Source organism: Labrus bergylta, chromosome 17, assembly GCF_963930695.1.
Source record: "Labrus bergylta chromosome 17, fLabBer1.1, whole genome shotgun sequence".
NCBI classification, from domain to species: Eukaryota; Metazoa; Chordata; class Actinopteri; order Labriformes; family Labridae; genus Labrus; species Labrus bergylta.
The window spans coordinates 23,985,215-24,001,259 of record NC_089211.1 but is presented as its reverse complement, the minus strand read 5'-3'; the positions used below and the strand labels follow the sequence as shown (position 1 = coordinate 24,001,259).

Here is a 16,045-nt window from a genome sequence, read left to right as displayed (position 1 = left end):
GGACCATATTGAGGGTTGATGGGCCGCCAGTTGCCCACCCCTGCCCCCCTACATGTTCCTGGAGAATTGAACAATTAGCCGCAAAGAATCGGACCCCAAACCAGAGCCAACATGAGACTGAACCCTGGATTCACACACCATCATGAGGACAGAACAAGGACTTAGGTTAATGCTTGTTATGCTGAGTAACTCCTTAAAGGCTTTCTATGTGATTTTTCACACTTAAATGTAGAAATCAAGTTTATCCTCTGAAAATAACTCTGTGAGTCATGACTGTCTACAATGGGTGTAACACCCGAGTCCCACTGTCTGTGATGCTTTCCAAGTTTTCAGAGTCCTATCTTCACTTTGTTTACATCGCCTGGACGGCCGGCTGACTCCTCCCCTCGTGTATAAAAGTTGTTTAATTGAGGGACTAGAGAAAAGAAGAATAACATACTGTACTCACTGCTTAACTGTGTTTCTAGATCACGCTCATTTCAGGTAAATTTACATGCAGTGTGAAGATACCAGCATAATAAAGATCGCTAGCATTAGCATGCTAACACAAAAACGCAGCGCGAGTTGTTTTGGTTTCATGCTGGTGCTCAAGGGCGACATCTGCTGGATCAAAAGAAATCGCATATAAAGCTTTTAAGGCATGAATAAGTCACAGGGAGCCTGTGCAGAGATTTCAGTTCAATCTTTAGTCCCAATTTTAACCAAAAACTGCAGTATGGTCCAATCAGATTCACAGGTCGGCAAATACTTGAAGTCCTTTGGGCCTCAAAAGGTTTACTGTATGTCTCTAACAAACACACAGAGCAGAGGAGGTGACACTGTACAAATCACACAAACACAACATTTTAAAATAACCATGCAGTATCGGATGTCCAGGACTTCTATTTTTATTGCCGATGATTAAAAAAGGTATCACCATCGTTTGATGTTTACCGATATCATACCACAGTTTCAAATTCTAGCATTGTGATGAATTCATTAATAAGTTTCTGAAGGGTCTCCTCTCACTACGTGTCTGTGCTGAAGCTTTCATCGTGTTGTTTTCGTCTGAATGTTTCAGTGAATGTGCATCTTCTCTGTTCATCTGCGTATCGTTTGGTGCTCAGATGCTTTTAGATGAACCTGATCGGGTGGTGGACGACTCCTCTGGCATGTTGATGTAACCTGACAAGCTTTTCTGTGTTTTATATGAAATATATATTTGAATATTTAAAACTCACTCGTCAGCTGTCTGAAGTTCAGAGTGAGGCACATCAGTTTTATTCCTCAGTATTGAATCATGTTTTGTGTGCTTTGGCTGACTTTTTCTCAATGGATCGTCTTAATTTTTATAATATTTTTAAATCAAAATGTGATTTTCCTCCAAATGCAAAAAAGCCTTGAGAGTCTCTTTCCTGATTTTTTAACAAGCTCTCCTCATTCTTTATGTTCACAGAGCAAAGAACCCCGAGTATGTCCGAGCACTCGCATGAAAAAAGGTAATTACGTGATTTATTATCACATTATTATTTTTTTATTCCTTTGAGAACAGTTTTAATCATGTTGTCGTCCGGATGTCCTTTCTGTGTCTCTGGAGCTTTCCCAGAGTTTTGTTTGACTCTCCTCCTCACCTTTGGTGCCTGTGTTTCATCAAATTATTATCCCACAGTGCTGGGAGCAATATATGTTGGTAACCATGACAACCAGGTTGCTTAGTGATGGCAGGCACTCTGAACAAAAAGGAGCTGGTTTTTTATGTGTGTTACTTTGTTTTTCTCAGTGATTTCAGAGGCAGCGATGTGGAGTCATCAGTTTGACTCTGAGCTACTGTAGCCCTTGTTTTTTTTAAATGAAGTGTTACAATCCAAAGGGAAGTTATGGGTGAGGATCATGATTCATGATTCAGGTGCAAAATCAGGGACAAAAAAGTTGAGTCTTAATAGGACGCGCTTTAGTTCCAATCTCAGTGACCCATAGGTGTCAGTAGAACTGTTTTTTGAAGCCCAACAATCGCTGTATTAAAGATGCTATCCCAACCTAACTTTTAACCAATCAAGAAACTGGCAAAGAGGCGGAACTAAGGCGGGTCTTCAACATCTACAACACGCCCTCCTGTCAGTCAACCCAGCCGTGCCCCTAATTACATTTTTTTTAGTTTTTGTTTGTTTATTACGATTTATTTTTGGGCTCTTTTATGCCTTTACTAGAGAGGAGGACGGTGGATAAATTCAGAAACAGGGATGAGAGAGTGACAAGCGGGAAAGTGGCAACAGGTCGGTCTTGAACCCAGGCCGCCTGCCTGGAGGGCGTTAGCCTCTTCACATGGGACGCGACCTAACCGCTAGGCCATCAGCGCCCGCTCTGAGGATTGAGCTAAAGACAACAAATCTTTTGTACGAGGCTTTGAACTTGTTTATCTGTGCTGTCAAATCTCGCATCCTAATATTGGACCTAATGGAGACTTTTGGAGCCAGCCCCAAGTGGTCACTTGAGGAACTACAGTTGTTTTGCATATTCCACATTGCCTCCATTTTTTAGGATAGTCAAAACTCAGTAGCTCCCCCTAGTGGAGCACTGCAGACATACTCAGGGATAAGAGATGTAGATGATTGGAACAACCGGCTTTGTGTCTAATATCAAACAGCAGAATGTCCTTTGAGGCTTCTCATCGTTGTAAAAAACAGAAAAGTTTGACGTGTGTCTGCGTGTGTGTTTGGATTACTCTTTGCAGTGACATTAGTTTCCGTCAGCGAGCCCAGTCAGCTGATGATGACGAGGGCGGCATGGACCTGGCCGAGTCCCTGCAACACCTCACCCTGTCAGAGTTTCTCAAAGAGTATGTGTGGGGGGCTCCGAGTCCTGTTCTGGCGTCCCAAACCCTAAAAAACTTACAGCACGTCTACCCCCCCAAACCTCCCCTCCTCTCCTCTCCTCCTCTCCTCTTTTGCCTTCTTCTCTCCTCCTCTCGTTTCCTCTCCTCTCCTCTTTCGCCCTCTTCTCTCCTCCTCTCATTTCCTCTCCTCCTCTCCTCTTTCGCCCTCTCCTCTCCTCTTCTTGTTTCCTCTCCTCCTCTCCTCTTTCGCCCTCTCCTCTCTCCTCACCTCCTCTCCTCTCCTCTCCTCCTCTCTCCTCACCTCCTCTCCTCTCCTCTCCTCTCCTCTCCTCTCCTCCCCTCCAGGCTCTAATAAATCTACTAATTTGATTTATTTTTCACAGCACAGTTTCAGAGAATGACCGCACTTGAACTAATATTAACTTCCTTTCCTTGAATAATATATTCTAACAAAAAGAACACTTCAGTGAACTGTTTGTCGTTTGTCAATGCAGGAAGTCAGAGTTTGAACTAACCCTAACCACATTTATGAATCAGTCTTTTGCTTGTGTATGACATCACAAAGAATGTGAACTCTTCCTGCAACTTCACAAGATCGTTAAACCTGCTTTTGAGTTCCTGCTGACTCAGCAAAAAAATAAATAAAGCGTGCATGGCCGTGCCTGCAAACCCGACAATGTTAACCGTCACAGGTGATAAAACAAAAGAACAAAGGAAGCGGACTGTTCTCACATTACGTTCTTTATCCTTCAGAATTGAAGAGGAGGAGTTGGATAAGTACAACATCCCGACGAAGGTGGAGTCTGAGAAGTACAAAGTGATCCGCACCTTCAGTTTCCTCAAGAGCAGGATGTCCAGCACACGCAACAAGACCAAGGTAAACGCAGTGCTGACACACCCTGACTGTGCACAAAGTCTACAGCACCCTGGGGTGGTGTGCGGAGTGTAAATAAAAGCAGAATGTGGTGATTTGAAAAAGATTGAAACCTCCACATGTGATTGAAAGTAGAACGAGAGAGAAAGTGTCAAATACTGAAACTGAGTATATGTCATCGTTTTTGGAAAATGAAACCACCAGTTTAAAATTAATGCCAGTCACACCTTTTAAAAGATTTAAGACAGAAGCAACAAACGATTGTACAAGTTGTGAAATGAAAAAAAAAAAAGAGCATCGATGAAGCATCTAAGTATTAAAAAGATAAACTGGTGACATGATTGGGGTTTTTAAAGAGCGTCACAGAGAGGCTGAGTCAGTCTGAGGTACAGAGGGGGAGGGCTTCACCACTCTGTGAAAGGATAGGGAAAAAGTGGTTAGCGCCGTCCCCTCACAGCAAGAAGGTTCCCGGTTCAAATCCCAGTTGGACGGGGGCCGCTCTGTGTGGAATTTAAAAAGTTCTCCCTGTACATGAGCTTCCTCCCTCAGTCCAAAGACATGCTCGTTAGGTTAATTAGCGACTCTAAATTTCCCCCTGCTAGCGAGTTAGCATGTAGCGATTGTTTGTCTCTGTGTGTCTGGAATTCAAGGCGGATATTTCTTGACGTTAAATTTGCAGAAGAAGAATCTGAGGGATTGCAGCGTCTAAAAGAGCGTTATAACAGCAAGGCTGGGTGCTAAACTGGTGTAGCTGCAGTCCTGACAGAGTATATTTAACCCTCCTACAACCCTTAATGGTTACTATTATTAACTTCAGTCTTCACCATACATAGAAAATATCCATTGTGTTTCAATCATCCAATCCACTAAAAGACACCAAACAAGAGTCAACAGCAGAATACGCTTTTTGGCATGGGCAGCGAAGATTTGGCACATTTTTCATGGGCGCAACCCACATACTCAGCTCTGCTGCTCATCCCACAAATGCATATTCCTTACAAATGTGGCACCATTTAAAAGAGAAATAAACAGGGTTTCCAATTGTATAAGATTGATTGACAAGAAGCATTGCTACAACAAAGAAATAATCTGCCAAACGCAAATTTCCTTACATTTTGTGTAATGTTTATAATAAACACCTTTGGCCCTGTTTACCTGCAATATCACCGACGTAAACAAAGACATACTAGCAGGCTTTTGTTTTGGAAACTACAGTATGTTGGTAAAACAGTAAAAACTAAAATTCCAGTCCCTCAACATCATGGATCCATGAAAAAAATAATAAAAAATGAATTTCTTACCACAATTGCAGTGTATTCAAAAAATGTCGTTTCAATGGGAGTCAATGGCACAAAAAAATGACGAAGGACTAAAGGTGTGATTCTTTTTTTTAACATAGTGTATTAAAGAGTTGAGAAATACATTTTCATATATGCAAAATATGCATCAACACAGCCAAAATTATCCACAAAAAAATGTCTTTAAACGTCAAAAAAAGCACTAGGACTACAGGAGGGTTAAAAAAAACTGATGCAATAGAGTGATAAAAATTTTAAATAGTTATACAATTTTTAAAATCATAATTTTCTGCTATTTTCTTTCTACATTTTCCACAACGTCCCGACTTCTTAGGAAGTGTGGTAGTTCATTAAAACACCAATCACAATAGAAGAGTTAACACACCTGAATTCAATCTTCAGTTTTGTTTTTATCAGAAAAGTATTCATAACATCAGATTTGGGAACATGTGTGAGAACAATCCAGGAAACGTTTCTGGGAAATGCTCGAGGTCAGAGCGACAACACCAAACATGGTGTCCGGCGTCTTCCCCCCTTTTAATGATTAATCCCCCTCGTTGTTGAGTCAGCACTGAGACTGGAAGCGCTCTCTGACCTGCATCTGTTGTTGACGCTGCGCTCCACTTCCTCGTCCGTGGACTTCTTCTAACGGTTCTTTCTAAAGGCGGGGGATTCCTCTCTCAGGCTCACATATCTGCTTACACATCGACATGGCAGCGTTTTCACAACAGAAAAGGACGATGCTAACTGGTTTATAAAATATGAACGGAGGCTCTGCTTAGGTGTTTGCTCTTGTCTGTATGGCGTCCCTGTTTACGCCTATGTCTCTGGCGTGGTTTTCCAAGGGGAAGGGGAAGGACCGGGAGGCCAAGGACAGGCCGCTGAACGGACATCGCTTCAACACCGGAGCCTGTTTAGGCCCGACTGTGTGCGTGGTGTGTGACAAACCGGCTTCTGGAAAGGACCTGCTGCATTGCTCCAGTGAGTAGGAAGTGTAATTTATTTATTTTTTTGTAAATTTTTGTGCATAAAATTCACTCACATGAACATAAATATTCTCCCAGGTTGCACTGCGATCGTCCATAAAGGCTGTAAGGACTCCCTCCCCCCGTGTTTGAAGGTGAGTCTCGTTTCTTAAAAACGCTGGAACAAAAAAAGGAAAGTTTAAAGTGTTCATCTCTGTCTTTTGTTTACACGCTGCTGAAACCTGAGCCTCTCTCATTTGTATTACTTAGAAACTTCAGGAGAAGTATGCGGTTGCCGTGGTGAAGAACAGGACATCATCTCTCCCACAGAGTGAGTTTTTAAAAACACAGACCATTCTGTTGTCAAGCTCTCTTAACGGTTTTGGTCGGATAATTATTAATCAAGGCCCGTGCACTGAAAACCTTCTACACAAGGACCCGATGAACTACAGGAAGTGATTTATTTTTCCCTTCCTATTCCCCATGAATTTTCCTCTGTGAGGCGCTAAAGGAGCTCAGAAAATCACAAATCCCTGCACACACATCAGACGTGTTGAATTCTAGGATCTTACAAACGATGTGGCTTCAAAGCTCCCTGTGCAGGAACACAGCCCCTGAAGTGTTTGTTTCCTTGTTGAATGAGATTTGGCCTGTAGGAATATTTGATCATGTCATGCTTTCAAACGTGTACTCCTCCTCGTATGCTCTCCATTACATCAAGCTCAAACTTGTTTGAGACCTAGCAGCGTCTAGAGTTTTTAATTCCACTTAAAGAGCTTTGCATGGACGTGCGGATAGCCGTGCGGTTATGTCCTGTGTCACATGTGCAGAGGCTGTAAGTCTGTCTTCCGGTCCGTCCTCGGCCCTTTACTGCATGTCGACCCCCAGCTCTCTCCTCCCAACATTTCCTGTCTCTACTCAGCCATCCTCTCCAATAAATCAGAATCAGAATCAGGTTACATTTAAGTACATTTACACATACAAGGAATTTAACTTGGTGTATTGGTGCTAAGCAATTAAGGAAATAAAGCAGAACAACTTAAATAATACAGAATAAGAAGCTATTACAATATATAAAATAGAATTTAAAAATGCAAAATATAAAAACACAAAATGTAAAAAAGTTGCAATGTAGGAGCTGTGCAGTGGAAAAAATCTTAATTTCCTGTCTCTAATAAGCTGTCCTCTCCAATAAAGCCAACAAAAAGTGCCAAAAATTCTGAAGAATTAGGCCTTTGCATTGTCCCGTATATTTCAACGTTTCTCCAACAAACAGAAAGTTGCAGGTCATGTTGCATGCTTTTGCAGAAAGTCGAGTGTTCTGATCAAATGCATCATATTTCTGTAAAGCGTCCTGTTAGAAATTCAGCGTTTTGTAACAGAAGTTCAGCCGGAGGGGAATCGAGCTTCTCACTCATTGTAGACAGTCATGACTCAGAGAGACATTTCATTTCATTTTTATTTGTTCCGTACATTTCAAAACACACAACAGGGAAAAAAAAAGAAAAGAAAAAACGATTCACACTTTATCCCATGTACGGAAAGGAGCAGGGAGAAGAATAAATCTTGTTTTGCCTGCCCCCCCTTACTCAAAAAGAAAACAATAAATGTCTGGATGGTTCTGTCCAAATTACAATCAATGAATGAATATCAATCTGACAATTCAGTCTTCACTTCCTCAGAAATAAGAAGGAAAACACACAAAACACACTAAAACTGCCACTTTCATACAGTCTGATAACTTTGTTCTTGTACATTTTCTTCAACTGAAATATTTGATCACAACCCTTCAAATCATTATTTAAAGGATTCCACAATTTAATTCCAATTCCAGAAATAAACACTTCTGTTTTAAAGTTGTCCTTGATGCTTAAAATGACATTTTCTTCTATGCTCTTCATCTTCTGAGCTAAAAACAAACATCTTTTGTAAACGTTCTGGTAATACTGACCAGAACTACAAGTGTCTGTAACTCAACTCAATCTTTCAGTTTCATTTCACACACTGCTGTATTTATGTCTTACATGTCACACATTCTTCCTTTTTAAAGCGTTCTCTTTTCCTGCCTCAGATTTCACGGTGAGAGAGAGTCCTCCTCCTCAGCTGGTGATCCCTTCCTCCCCCTCTCTACCTGTCATGACCCCGAAGGAGAGGAAGGAAGCTGCGGCCCAGCCGTGCACCCTCTCGGGGAGTTTCCCAAACAGCGACAGGTCGGCAAAAGTTTTAGAAATTACACTTTCGTATTACTGGGAGTGTCGGTTGAAAGTTTTGGTCGAATTATGTTTTTTTTTTTCTGTTTTCCTCAGTCGACTCAGCGAGAGTTCAGAGACAGAATCTGACACCTCGAAGGGTTTCAGCCGATCAGAGGAGCTCCTGCCGACTCCAGCGTCCTCCACCGACTCCTCAATGGGAGAAGGTATTTTTATATCCATGATGTGATCAGGTTCAACAGAAAAATCCAACATTTCTGATTGAGGAAGGAGAGAGAAACAGGGAGGGTGTCAGCTGTCTTTCGTCTTACCTCGGTCTCCATGGAAACCAAACAGACACCTACACAGAGCATTGCTTTAGCAGAAAATCATACAGTAAGAGAAACTGAAAAAAACTAAAGATGGATCAGCTGACTCTGAATCAAAGTCCAGGAAGTGGAAAAAGTAGAAAAACAAAGCAGCTGTACTGACAGTCAGGTCACTTTTTGTAAACGGACTTCAGGTGTGATGAAACACAGACTCAGAGACTTCCAGGAGGAGACAAAGGTCATAGGTCAGCGCAGCAGTTTACTCAGGAAGTGAACTCCAGGAGCTGGTTTCCTTGAATGTTTTTAAAAGTCGTCTTAATGATCTGGAGGCAGAAACATCTGATTGTAGATGTTTTCAGCGAACTAGTTTTGCCCCTTTTTTAATGACTGATGACAGATTCTGATGAATGCTTCTTTTTGTGATTCCTGTGTTTATGTTCAAACCCTGTCATTGTGCTGCTGCTTCTTGTGAAACAGATTTTTAATCTCAATTAGACTTTTTCCTGGTTAAATAAAAAAAAAACAAAAAAAAAAACAGCTACTAGACTCATTTCCAGACTTGGTCCGCACCTGGACTTGAACCAGCGACCCGTCTTTTCCCAACACAAAGCCCTACAGAGTACAGACTGAGCTACTGCCGCCCAAAAATGAACCAGAATTGAGACTCATTTCTCTCCATGAGAGGTTTTTAATCTCAATGGGACCAACGTGGTTAAATAAAGGTTAAAAATAATAAGAATAAACGAAGAGTCTGATCAGTCATGTTTCTGTCTACTCTCCACAGACTGTGTCGACACGTTCGTCCACAGCGACATGTCGGGGGACGCCGTGGATTACGAAGCCGAGTCGTGGAGTCTGGCGGTTGAGCACAAGTTCTGCAAGAAGCAGGACAAGCGAGCCGTCAAGAGGCAGGACGTTATCTACGGTGAGCAGATGTGAAAGACGACCGCAGGAATGTGTCTGTATCTGTAATTCACCCGTTAGTGTCGAACATTTCTGACTTTTTTTTTCTTGTTTTCTTTTGGTACGTTGTTAATGTCTGCTCGGTGCTGCTCCACGTCTGTCCTGCATGATATACATGTTTTATAATAACCAAATGCTGCTTTATGTGTATCCTTCATGGCTTATGTGTTTTCTCCTGTGTCTGCTTAATTACTGTTATGATATTTTTATTTTTGTAGCTTTTAGCGATGTTTGATTTTTTTTTTTTTTTTTAAGGGAGCCTATTAGAAAATCTGGCACAAGGACAACAGACAAACAAATTAGCCTTTTGGTGAACTCTGGCATATTTACCAAAATGTTCATTAAAGGCTTTATATGCTATTTTTTTTGATCCAGCAGATGTCGCCCTTGAGCACCAGCATGAAACCAAAACAACTCGCCCTGCATTGTTGTGTTAGCATGCTAATGCTAGCGATCTTTATTATGCTGGTATCTTCACACTGCATGTAAATTTACCTGAAATGAGTGTGATCTAGAAACACAGTTAAGCAGTGAGTACAGTATGTTATTCTTCTTTTCTCTAGTCCCTCAATTAAACAACTTTTATACACGAGGGGAGGAGTCAGCCGGCTGTTCTGGCGATGTAAACAAACTGAAGATAGGACTCTGAAAACTCTGAAAACATCACAGACAGTGGGACTCGGGTGTTACACCCATTGTAGACAGTCATGACTCACAGAGTTATTTTCAGAGGATATACTTGATTTCTACATTTAAGTGTGAAAAATCAAATATAAAGACTTTAATATTTAATGTCCCTGTAAAATAAAAATAAAAAAATAATAAAAAAATAGAAATCCTCTCAGTTCTCGGTGGCGTTGTAATCCAGATTTTTTTCGTTAAACCTTCTCAGAGCTGATGCAGACGGAGCTCCACCACCTGCAGACGCTCCACATCATGGCCGAGGTGTTCCGCCGCGGCATGAGGGAGGAGGTGCAGCTGGACACGGAGGCGGTGGAGCGCGTCTTCCCCTGCCTGGATCAGCTGCTGCTCTTCCACCACGCCTTCTTCGCCGCCATGAAGGAGCGGCGACGACACAGCTCGGCGGACCCGCAGGGACACGGGAGGAACTACCTCATAGGAAGGATAGGAGACGTCCTCCTCCAACAGGTGAGAGATCTCACACAGATGGGACACAGACGAGTCGACACGTGTTTTTGAACATTCTTTCTTTTCTGCAGTTTTCAGATGAGAACAGCGAGAAGATGAAGCAGGTGTACGGAGACTTCTGCAGTCGTCACAACGAGGCGGTCAGCTTTTTCAAAGAGCTCCAGCAGCACAACAAGAGATTTCAGAACTTCATTAAGGTAAGATAAAAAAAAAATCACCCCTAACCCTGATTCCCTTTTTTTATTTTTATTTTTTTATTTTTAAATCTATTTTCTAAAATCTATATTGTGTCTATTTTTTGTACATTTTAATTTTTAATTTTTTTATTTAAACTGTGTACTGTGTTCACTTTTTGTTTGCATTCTTTGCTCTTTGCTGCTGTAACAACATAAATTTCCCCGTTGTGAGATAAATAAAGGATTATCTTATCTTATCTTAAATATCTGCAATCACCTTGATTTATAAATCTGTCTTTTTTTTTAAACACTCCGATGCCTCTGGACGATGCAGCATTAATTCTTTATTTCACTTTGCAGCAACAAGGTAATAATTCTCTGGTCAGACGCAGAGAGATCCCAGAATGCATCCTGCTGGTCACCCAAAGGATCACAAAGTACCCAGTGCTGCTGGAGAGGATCCTCCAGTACACTCAAGGTCAGTCACACACCGCCCTCTGCTGGCCACACGGCCACAGTGCATGATGTCAAAACCTGAACATTTAAAACATTCAAATCTTCTCCTTTTCCTGATCGCTCAGAGGAGACGGAGGAGCGCGCCGACATCTCCAAAGCGCTCGCTCAGATCCGGGGGGTGATCACGGCCGTGGACCTGAGCGTCAGCGAGTACGAGCGGCGCCAGCGGCTGCAGGAAGTGTGGGGCCGCATGGAGAACCGCAGCGCCGCCAAGCTGAAGAGCGGCCACACGTTCCGCAAGCAGGACATGATGAGGCCGGGCCAGACGCTCAAACACCAGGGCCCGCTGCTGTGGAAGACCGCCACGGGGCGACTCAAAGGTGACGCAGAGACGCAGACTTTTGGTTTCAAAATGTTTTTTGTTACATCTCATCAGTCATCTCAAATTCTGTTGTCATGACAACCAAATCCATTGACGTAATTTGCATGAACTATTTGTCTGTGTTTCTGCTTTTCCTCCCTTCCTTTAATTCATTTTTATTCCTTTAACCTTTTTATCTTTCTCTTCTTTAAATGTTTTTTAGCCCTTACATGTATCCCTTCCTTTTATTAATTTTACTGCTCTGAGTCTTTTTTTTAATTCCCTACTCCTTTTATCGTTTTAACTCTTCAGCTCTCTGTTGCTTTATTCATTTAACCAGTGTCCCGTTTATCTCTTCTTTTTTCTCTTTGATGTGATGTGATGTCCTCCCACTCTCCCTCAATTTTAATTTTGTTCTCTCCTGATTGATTTTAAACTAAATTATTATTCTTCACCAGACGTCCTGGCGCTGCTTCTCACTGACGCACTCATCTTCCTGCAGGAAAAAGACCAGAAGTTCACGTTTGCTGCGGTGGTATGTAAACATTCATCACTCTGTGTTGATCTAAAAAAACAGACCAATAAATCAGTTTCTTTGTTTTTGAAGTAGACACTAACTACTTCATCTCCTGTTCTGTTTTAATCTTTGTTTCTCTCCTCTTGTTTGATTGTCCTTCAGGATCAGAAGCCTCCGGTCATCGCTCTGCAGAAGTTAATCGTGCGAGAAGTGGCCAATGAGGAGAGAGGGATGTTTCTGATCAGCGCGTCGGCGGCCGGGCCGGAAATGTACGAAGTCCACACGTCGTCCAAAGAGGAGAGGAACACCTGGATGAGGCTCATCAGAGAGGCTGTGGAGAGGTCGCTATACCTACTTAATATTAAGATTTTACTTTTTTTACAAAGCAAATAACATTCAGCTTTCTCCGCTCAGCTGTCCGGAGGAAGAGGAGGAATACACGAGCGAGTCCGAGGAAGAGAAGCGAGCTGCTGAGGCTCGAAATCAGAAGATCCAGAAGTTCCAAGGTGCTTAAAAAAAAACCTTTGAGATTGTTCATTTGTTATTATAAAAAAAAAGAATTTACAGAATCTAATGTGTGACTTCATGTGTCAGAGAGTCTGCTGATCCAGGACCAGAAGATCTGCTCCAGCCTGGAGGAGAAGCTGCAGGTGTACGCCGCGCTCTCCGCTCTGAGCGGGAGGACGGACTACGCCTCGCTGGTCGAGCCGCGTCTGCTCGTCCAGCCGCAGGCGGAGGAGACGCCTCAGGCCGCCGTGTTGCTGACTGCGGCGCTGCAAGAGGGTGAGAGATGACGTGCAGAGGAGGGAACAGACTGACACATCCAGGATGAGATCAAATGATACAGAACAGGAAAAGGAAAAGATGTTAAACTTTTTTTTTTTTTTTTTGCAAGTTTGAATGTTTTAGCCGATGTTGAGACGTTATTTAAGAGTTTAGAAATGTGTCATATTTGTCAATGTTTACCTTTCCTGAAAATAGACAGGAAACCAAGGCACTTGTCTTTATAAGCAAGGTGAAAATGACTTTATTAAATTGGCAAGTTCTATAAGAATAACAGATAGATAGATAGATAGATAGATAGATTCTTTATTGATCCCGAGGGAAATTCAAAGCATCCAGTAGCAGGTTACAAAGACATGACATGAAACATTTGTTACAAATTAACCACAAAACTGACGCCCCCCCTCCCTTACATATATATTAACCTGAAAAAAGATTTAAAGAATACCTCTAGATGAATCAAACTTAAGCCGTCAAGCCTTGTTCATTGTTCTCTCAATGTTCTCAAGTCACAGCATACGATGTTATGATTAATGATGATCATGATCGAGCTTCACACTTTGCTCACACTTTTTTTTGTTTCCTCAGCTGAGAACTTAAAAGCCGCTCTGTCGTCGTCAAAGGCCTCCTCCTCCTCTTCATCGGACTCTGACACGGACTCTCTGATCCCCGCTGGCCCTGATACCCCCGTGCAGCCCTGCTCAGACTCTGAGACCTCACCGGAAAACCCCGAGACCAGTGAGGGGAGCTGGACGGAGCCCGCTGCTACACCTCAGTCCCCGACTCTCTTTGAAAAAACAGACGAGAACGACTTCAACACAAAGGTAAAGGAAGTCTCTGCTGCATAACATCCAGCTCATAAAGCGTCTGATATAAGAGGAGATTAGGAGCTGAACAGGTGTTAAAAATGGATGTGATGTTTTGCTCTTATGACTGTAGAGGTGATGGTGCAGGTACAGCGGTACAGCATTAAAGCCTCTTACAGGCCGCAGCTCATCGTCGTCTCTGCTTTTCCATTTCTTGCTCAGACGCGCGGCCTCAAGATTGCCAACAGTTGTTTCAATAATTCAGCGACGCCATCTATTGGAATTACATTTCAGCCTTAATGTGATGAATCATTGATAAGCTCATAATAAAAGGAAGAAGTCCATTTAGGTCCCGAGGGTGCTGCAACATTAAAAATGGATATAGAGACTTGATTCCAATTACAGCGTGTTGCTGCCGTCTGCAGACCTGTGAGGTAAAGGAGTCCGATTAGAGAGAGAATCATTTGATCGGACTCTCCAGTGTGGGATCATTTAGAAACATAAACGGGGTTGTAATACAGCATGCAGGCCTCAAGGGGGCGACAGTGCAGCATGAAAGCAACTTTAACTTTTGTACCTCAAAGAAAGTGACAGCTTGAGAGGAGAGAAGTATTCAGCTTCTCTGTGAGTGGATTGTTAAGTGTGATTATTTCATAAAACACATCATGAATCTTTTATCTGCACGCTGAGAGTCTTTTTTTTCCTTCCACAGGTCGCTCAAAGTGTCCAGAGCCTGATGCAGCTACTCTACAGTCTGCAGGTGAGTGCATCAACTGAATCTTTAACTTTAATCATCCACTCAGATGTTTTTCTATCAGGAAGCAAAAAGCTAATTTAATTTAATAACACATTCTTTACCCACGTCGAAGAACTCCCACGCTCTGTGCTCATCTTATAAATGTCAACAGCCTTCAGGAAGACATTTCTGCCGGCTGTGTCCGAGCACACCTGACTGTACTTGAAGTTATATTCTTGAGATTTGATAGGGGAGGGAGGTCAAAATAGGATGAACTGCGCGATTGTGAAAACCATTTGGATGGTGAATAATTTGCTGCTTTTCATCTGCTTCATTATTGTTGAAAGTTTTGTTGCTTTGTTTTTCATGTTTTGCATTAAAATGCTCTGATGGATCTTCTATGTAAGTTTGATTTTTAGGTTTTATTAGGGCTGGGCGTTGAGGACCAAAACTCATATCTCATTTTTTAAGTTTTTTGCCGATACATATCGATATGTCTTTTATCAACAGTCAGTTGCACACGTTCAACATGTTCATGAAGATAAAACTACCTGTTAGAGAAGTTAATTCATTTTCTGCATAACAAAATAAACACAGTTTTCATGTTTTGTTCAGGTTTTTTTTTTGTTTCGGCTCAGAGCGGGAGAGAGGAGGGTGAAGAGGGACAGACTGTGAGATGAGATAACGTTATTTTAATGCAACTAGACTATATCGATATATCTTAGAAACTCCAAATATCTCCCAGCCGTAGGTTTTATTATTCTTTTTGGATCTTCTTATAAATACCTCCGACATTTTTATTGATGACTGGGCTGGTTCTCTTTTAAGCTTCACATTCAGCAACTCTTAAGAAGTTAAAGTTGCAGCTTTGGTTTTTATTGTTTGCTGCTGCAGAATTGAACCTGTATCTGTGACCAGGATGTAGAACGTATTCTTGTTTCCTGTCTCCAAAGCGCATCATGAGGATAGAGGATTTGAGAGAGAGCTGGTATCTGCTGCAGGAGGATTCTTGTCTCGGGGGAGCTGGTCTCCTTTAATCTCATTAAGACTTGAAGTTGTTGGAGTGAAGATGCATCAGGTTAGAGATGCTTTGTCTGATGACAGGACTCGTTTGACCTGTAATGAGCTGCTGCCTCTCTTGACCAGAGAGAGATTTATCTTTCTCTGCTTAAATAAATGTTAACTTCAAAAAACAACTATTCCATCGTTTAGGTTTTAAATCTTACTCGATGTTAGGAAGGAGGCATGCGGGGACAATATTCAACCCCGTCTGGATGCATAAGGAGTAGAAAATGATTAAAGCACGAAGTGGTGAAAAAGAAAAGTGGTAAGAACATGAACATGTGATGTTAACGTCGAACTCTGTCAGGATGAAGGCTTTAACACACACACACACACACACACACACACACACACACACACACACACACACACAGCTCTCAGCTGTTTGAAGCCGGAGGTAACGAGAATCCTACTGATCTTTTTTCTGTGCATTTGTTTTCACACAAACACACACACACACATTTCTCTAGTATAAAATGTAAATGTGTGCACAGAGAACATGTGTGTGTGTGTGTGTGTATTTGCATGTGGGGCATCTATGTGCACAGTCTTGTTGGGCTGTGTTTGTT

The 16,045-nt window shown here is 42.1% G+C and overlaps 1 protein-coding gene across 4 annotated transcripts in view; it reads left to right on the top strand.

The window, feature by feature from the left end:
• Positions 1-16,045, top strand: part of arhgef28a (Rho guanine nucleotide exchange factor (GEF) 28a) — a 57,995-nt gene that overhangs the window by 28,740 nt on the left and 13,210 nt on the right. For 2 of the 4 annotated variants that reach the window (XM_065965400.1, XM_065965399.1), the window contains 19 exons: positions 1,436-1,478; positions 2,711-2,815; positions 3,566-3,689; positions 5,830-5,965; positions 6,049-6,104; positions 6,220-6,280; positions 8,021-8,159; positions 8,256-8,365; positions 9,252-9,392; positions 10,323-10,579; positions 10,651-10,776; positions 11,116-11,233; positions 11,337-11,591; positions 12,031-12,107; positions 12,252-12,430; positions 12,504-12,595; positions 12,684-12,872; positions 13,461-13,696; positions 14,391-14,438. In XM_065965400.1, the coding sequence (XP_065821472.1) occupies positions 1,436-1,478; positions 2,711-2,815; positions 3,566-3,689; positions 5,830-5,965; positions 6,049-6,104; positions 6,220-6,280; positions 8,021-8,159; positions 8,256-8,365; positions 9,252-9,392; positions 10,323-10,579; positions 10,651-10,776; positions 11,116-11,233; positions 11,337-11,591; positions 12,031-12,107; positions 12,252-12,430; positions 12,504-12,595; positions 12,684-12,872; positions 13,461-13,696; positions 14,391-14,438 (2,492 nt within the window). The remainder of the gene's footprint in view (positions 1-1,435; positions 1,479-2,710; positions 2,816-3,565; positions 3,690-5,829; positions 5,966-6,048; positions 6,105-6,219; positions 6,281-8,020; positions 8,160-8,255; positions 8,366-9,251; positions 9,393-10,322; positions 10,580-10,650; positions 10,777-11,115; positions 11,234-11,336; positions 11,592-12,030; positions 12,108-12,251; positions 12,431-12,503; positions 12,596-12,683; positions 12,873-13,460; positions 13,697-14,390; positions 14,439-16,045) is intronic. The other 2 variants (XM_065965402.1, XM_065965401.1) reach the window with 1 other exon arrangement.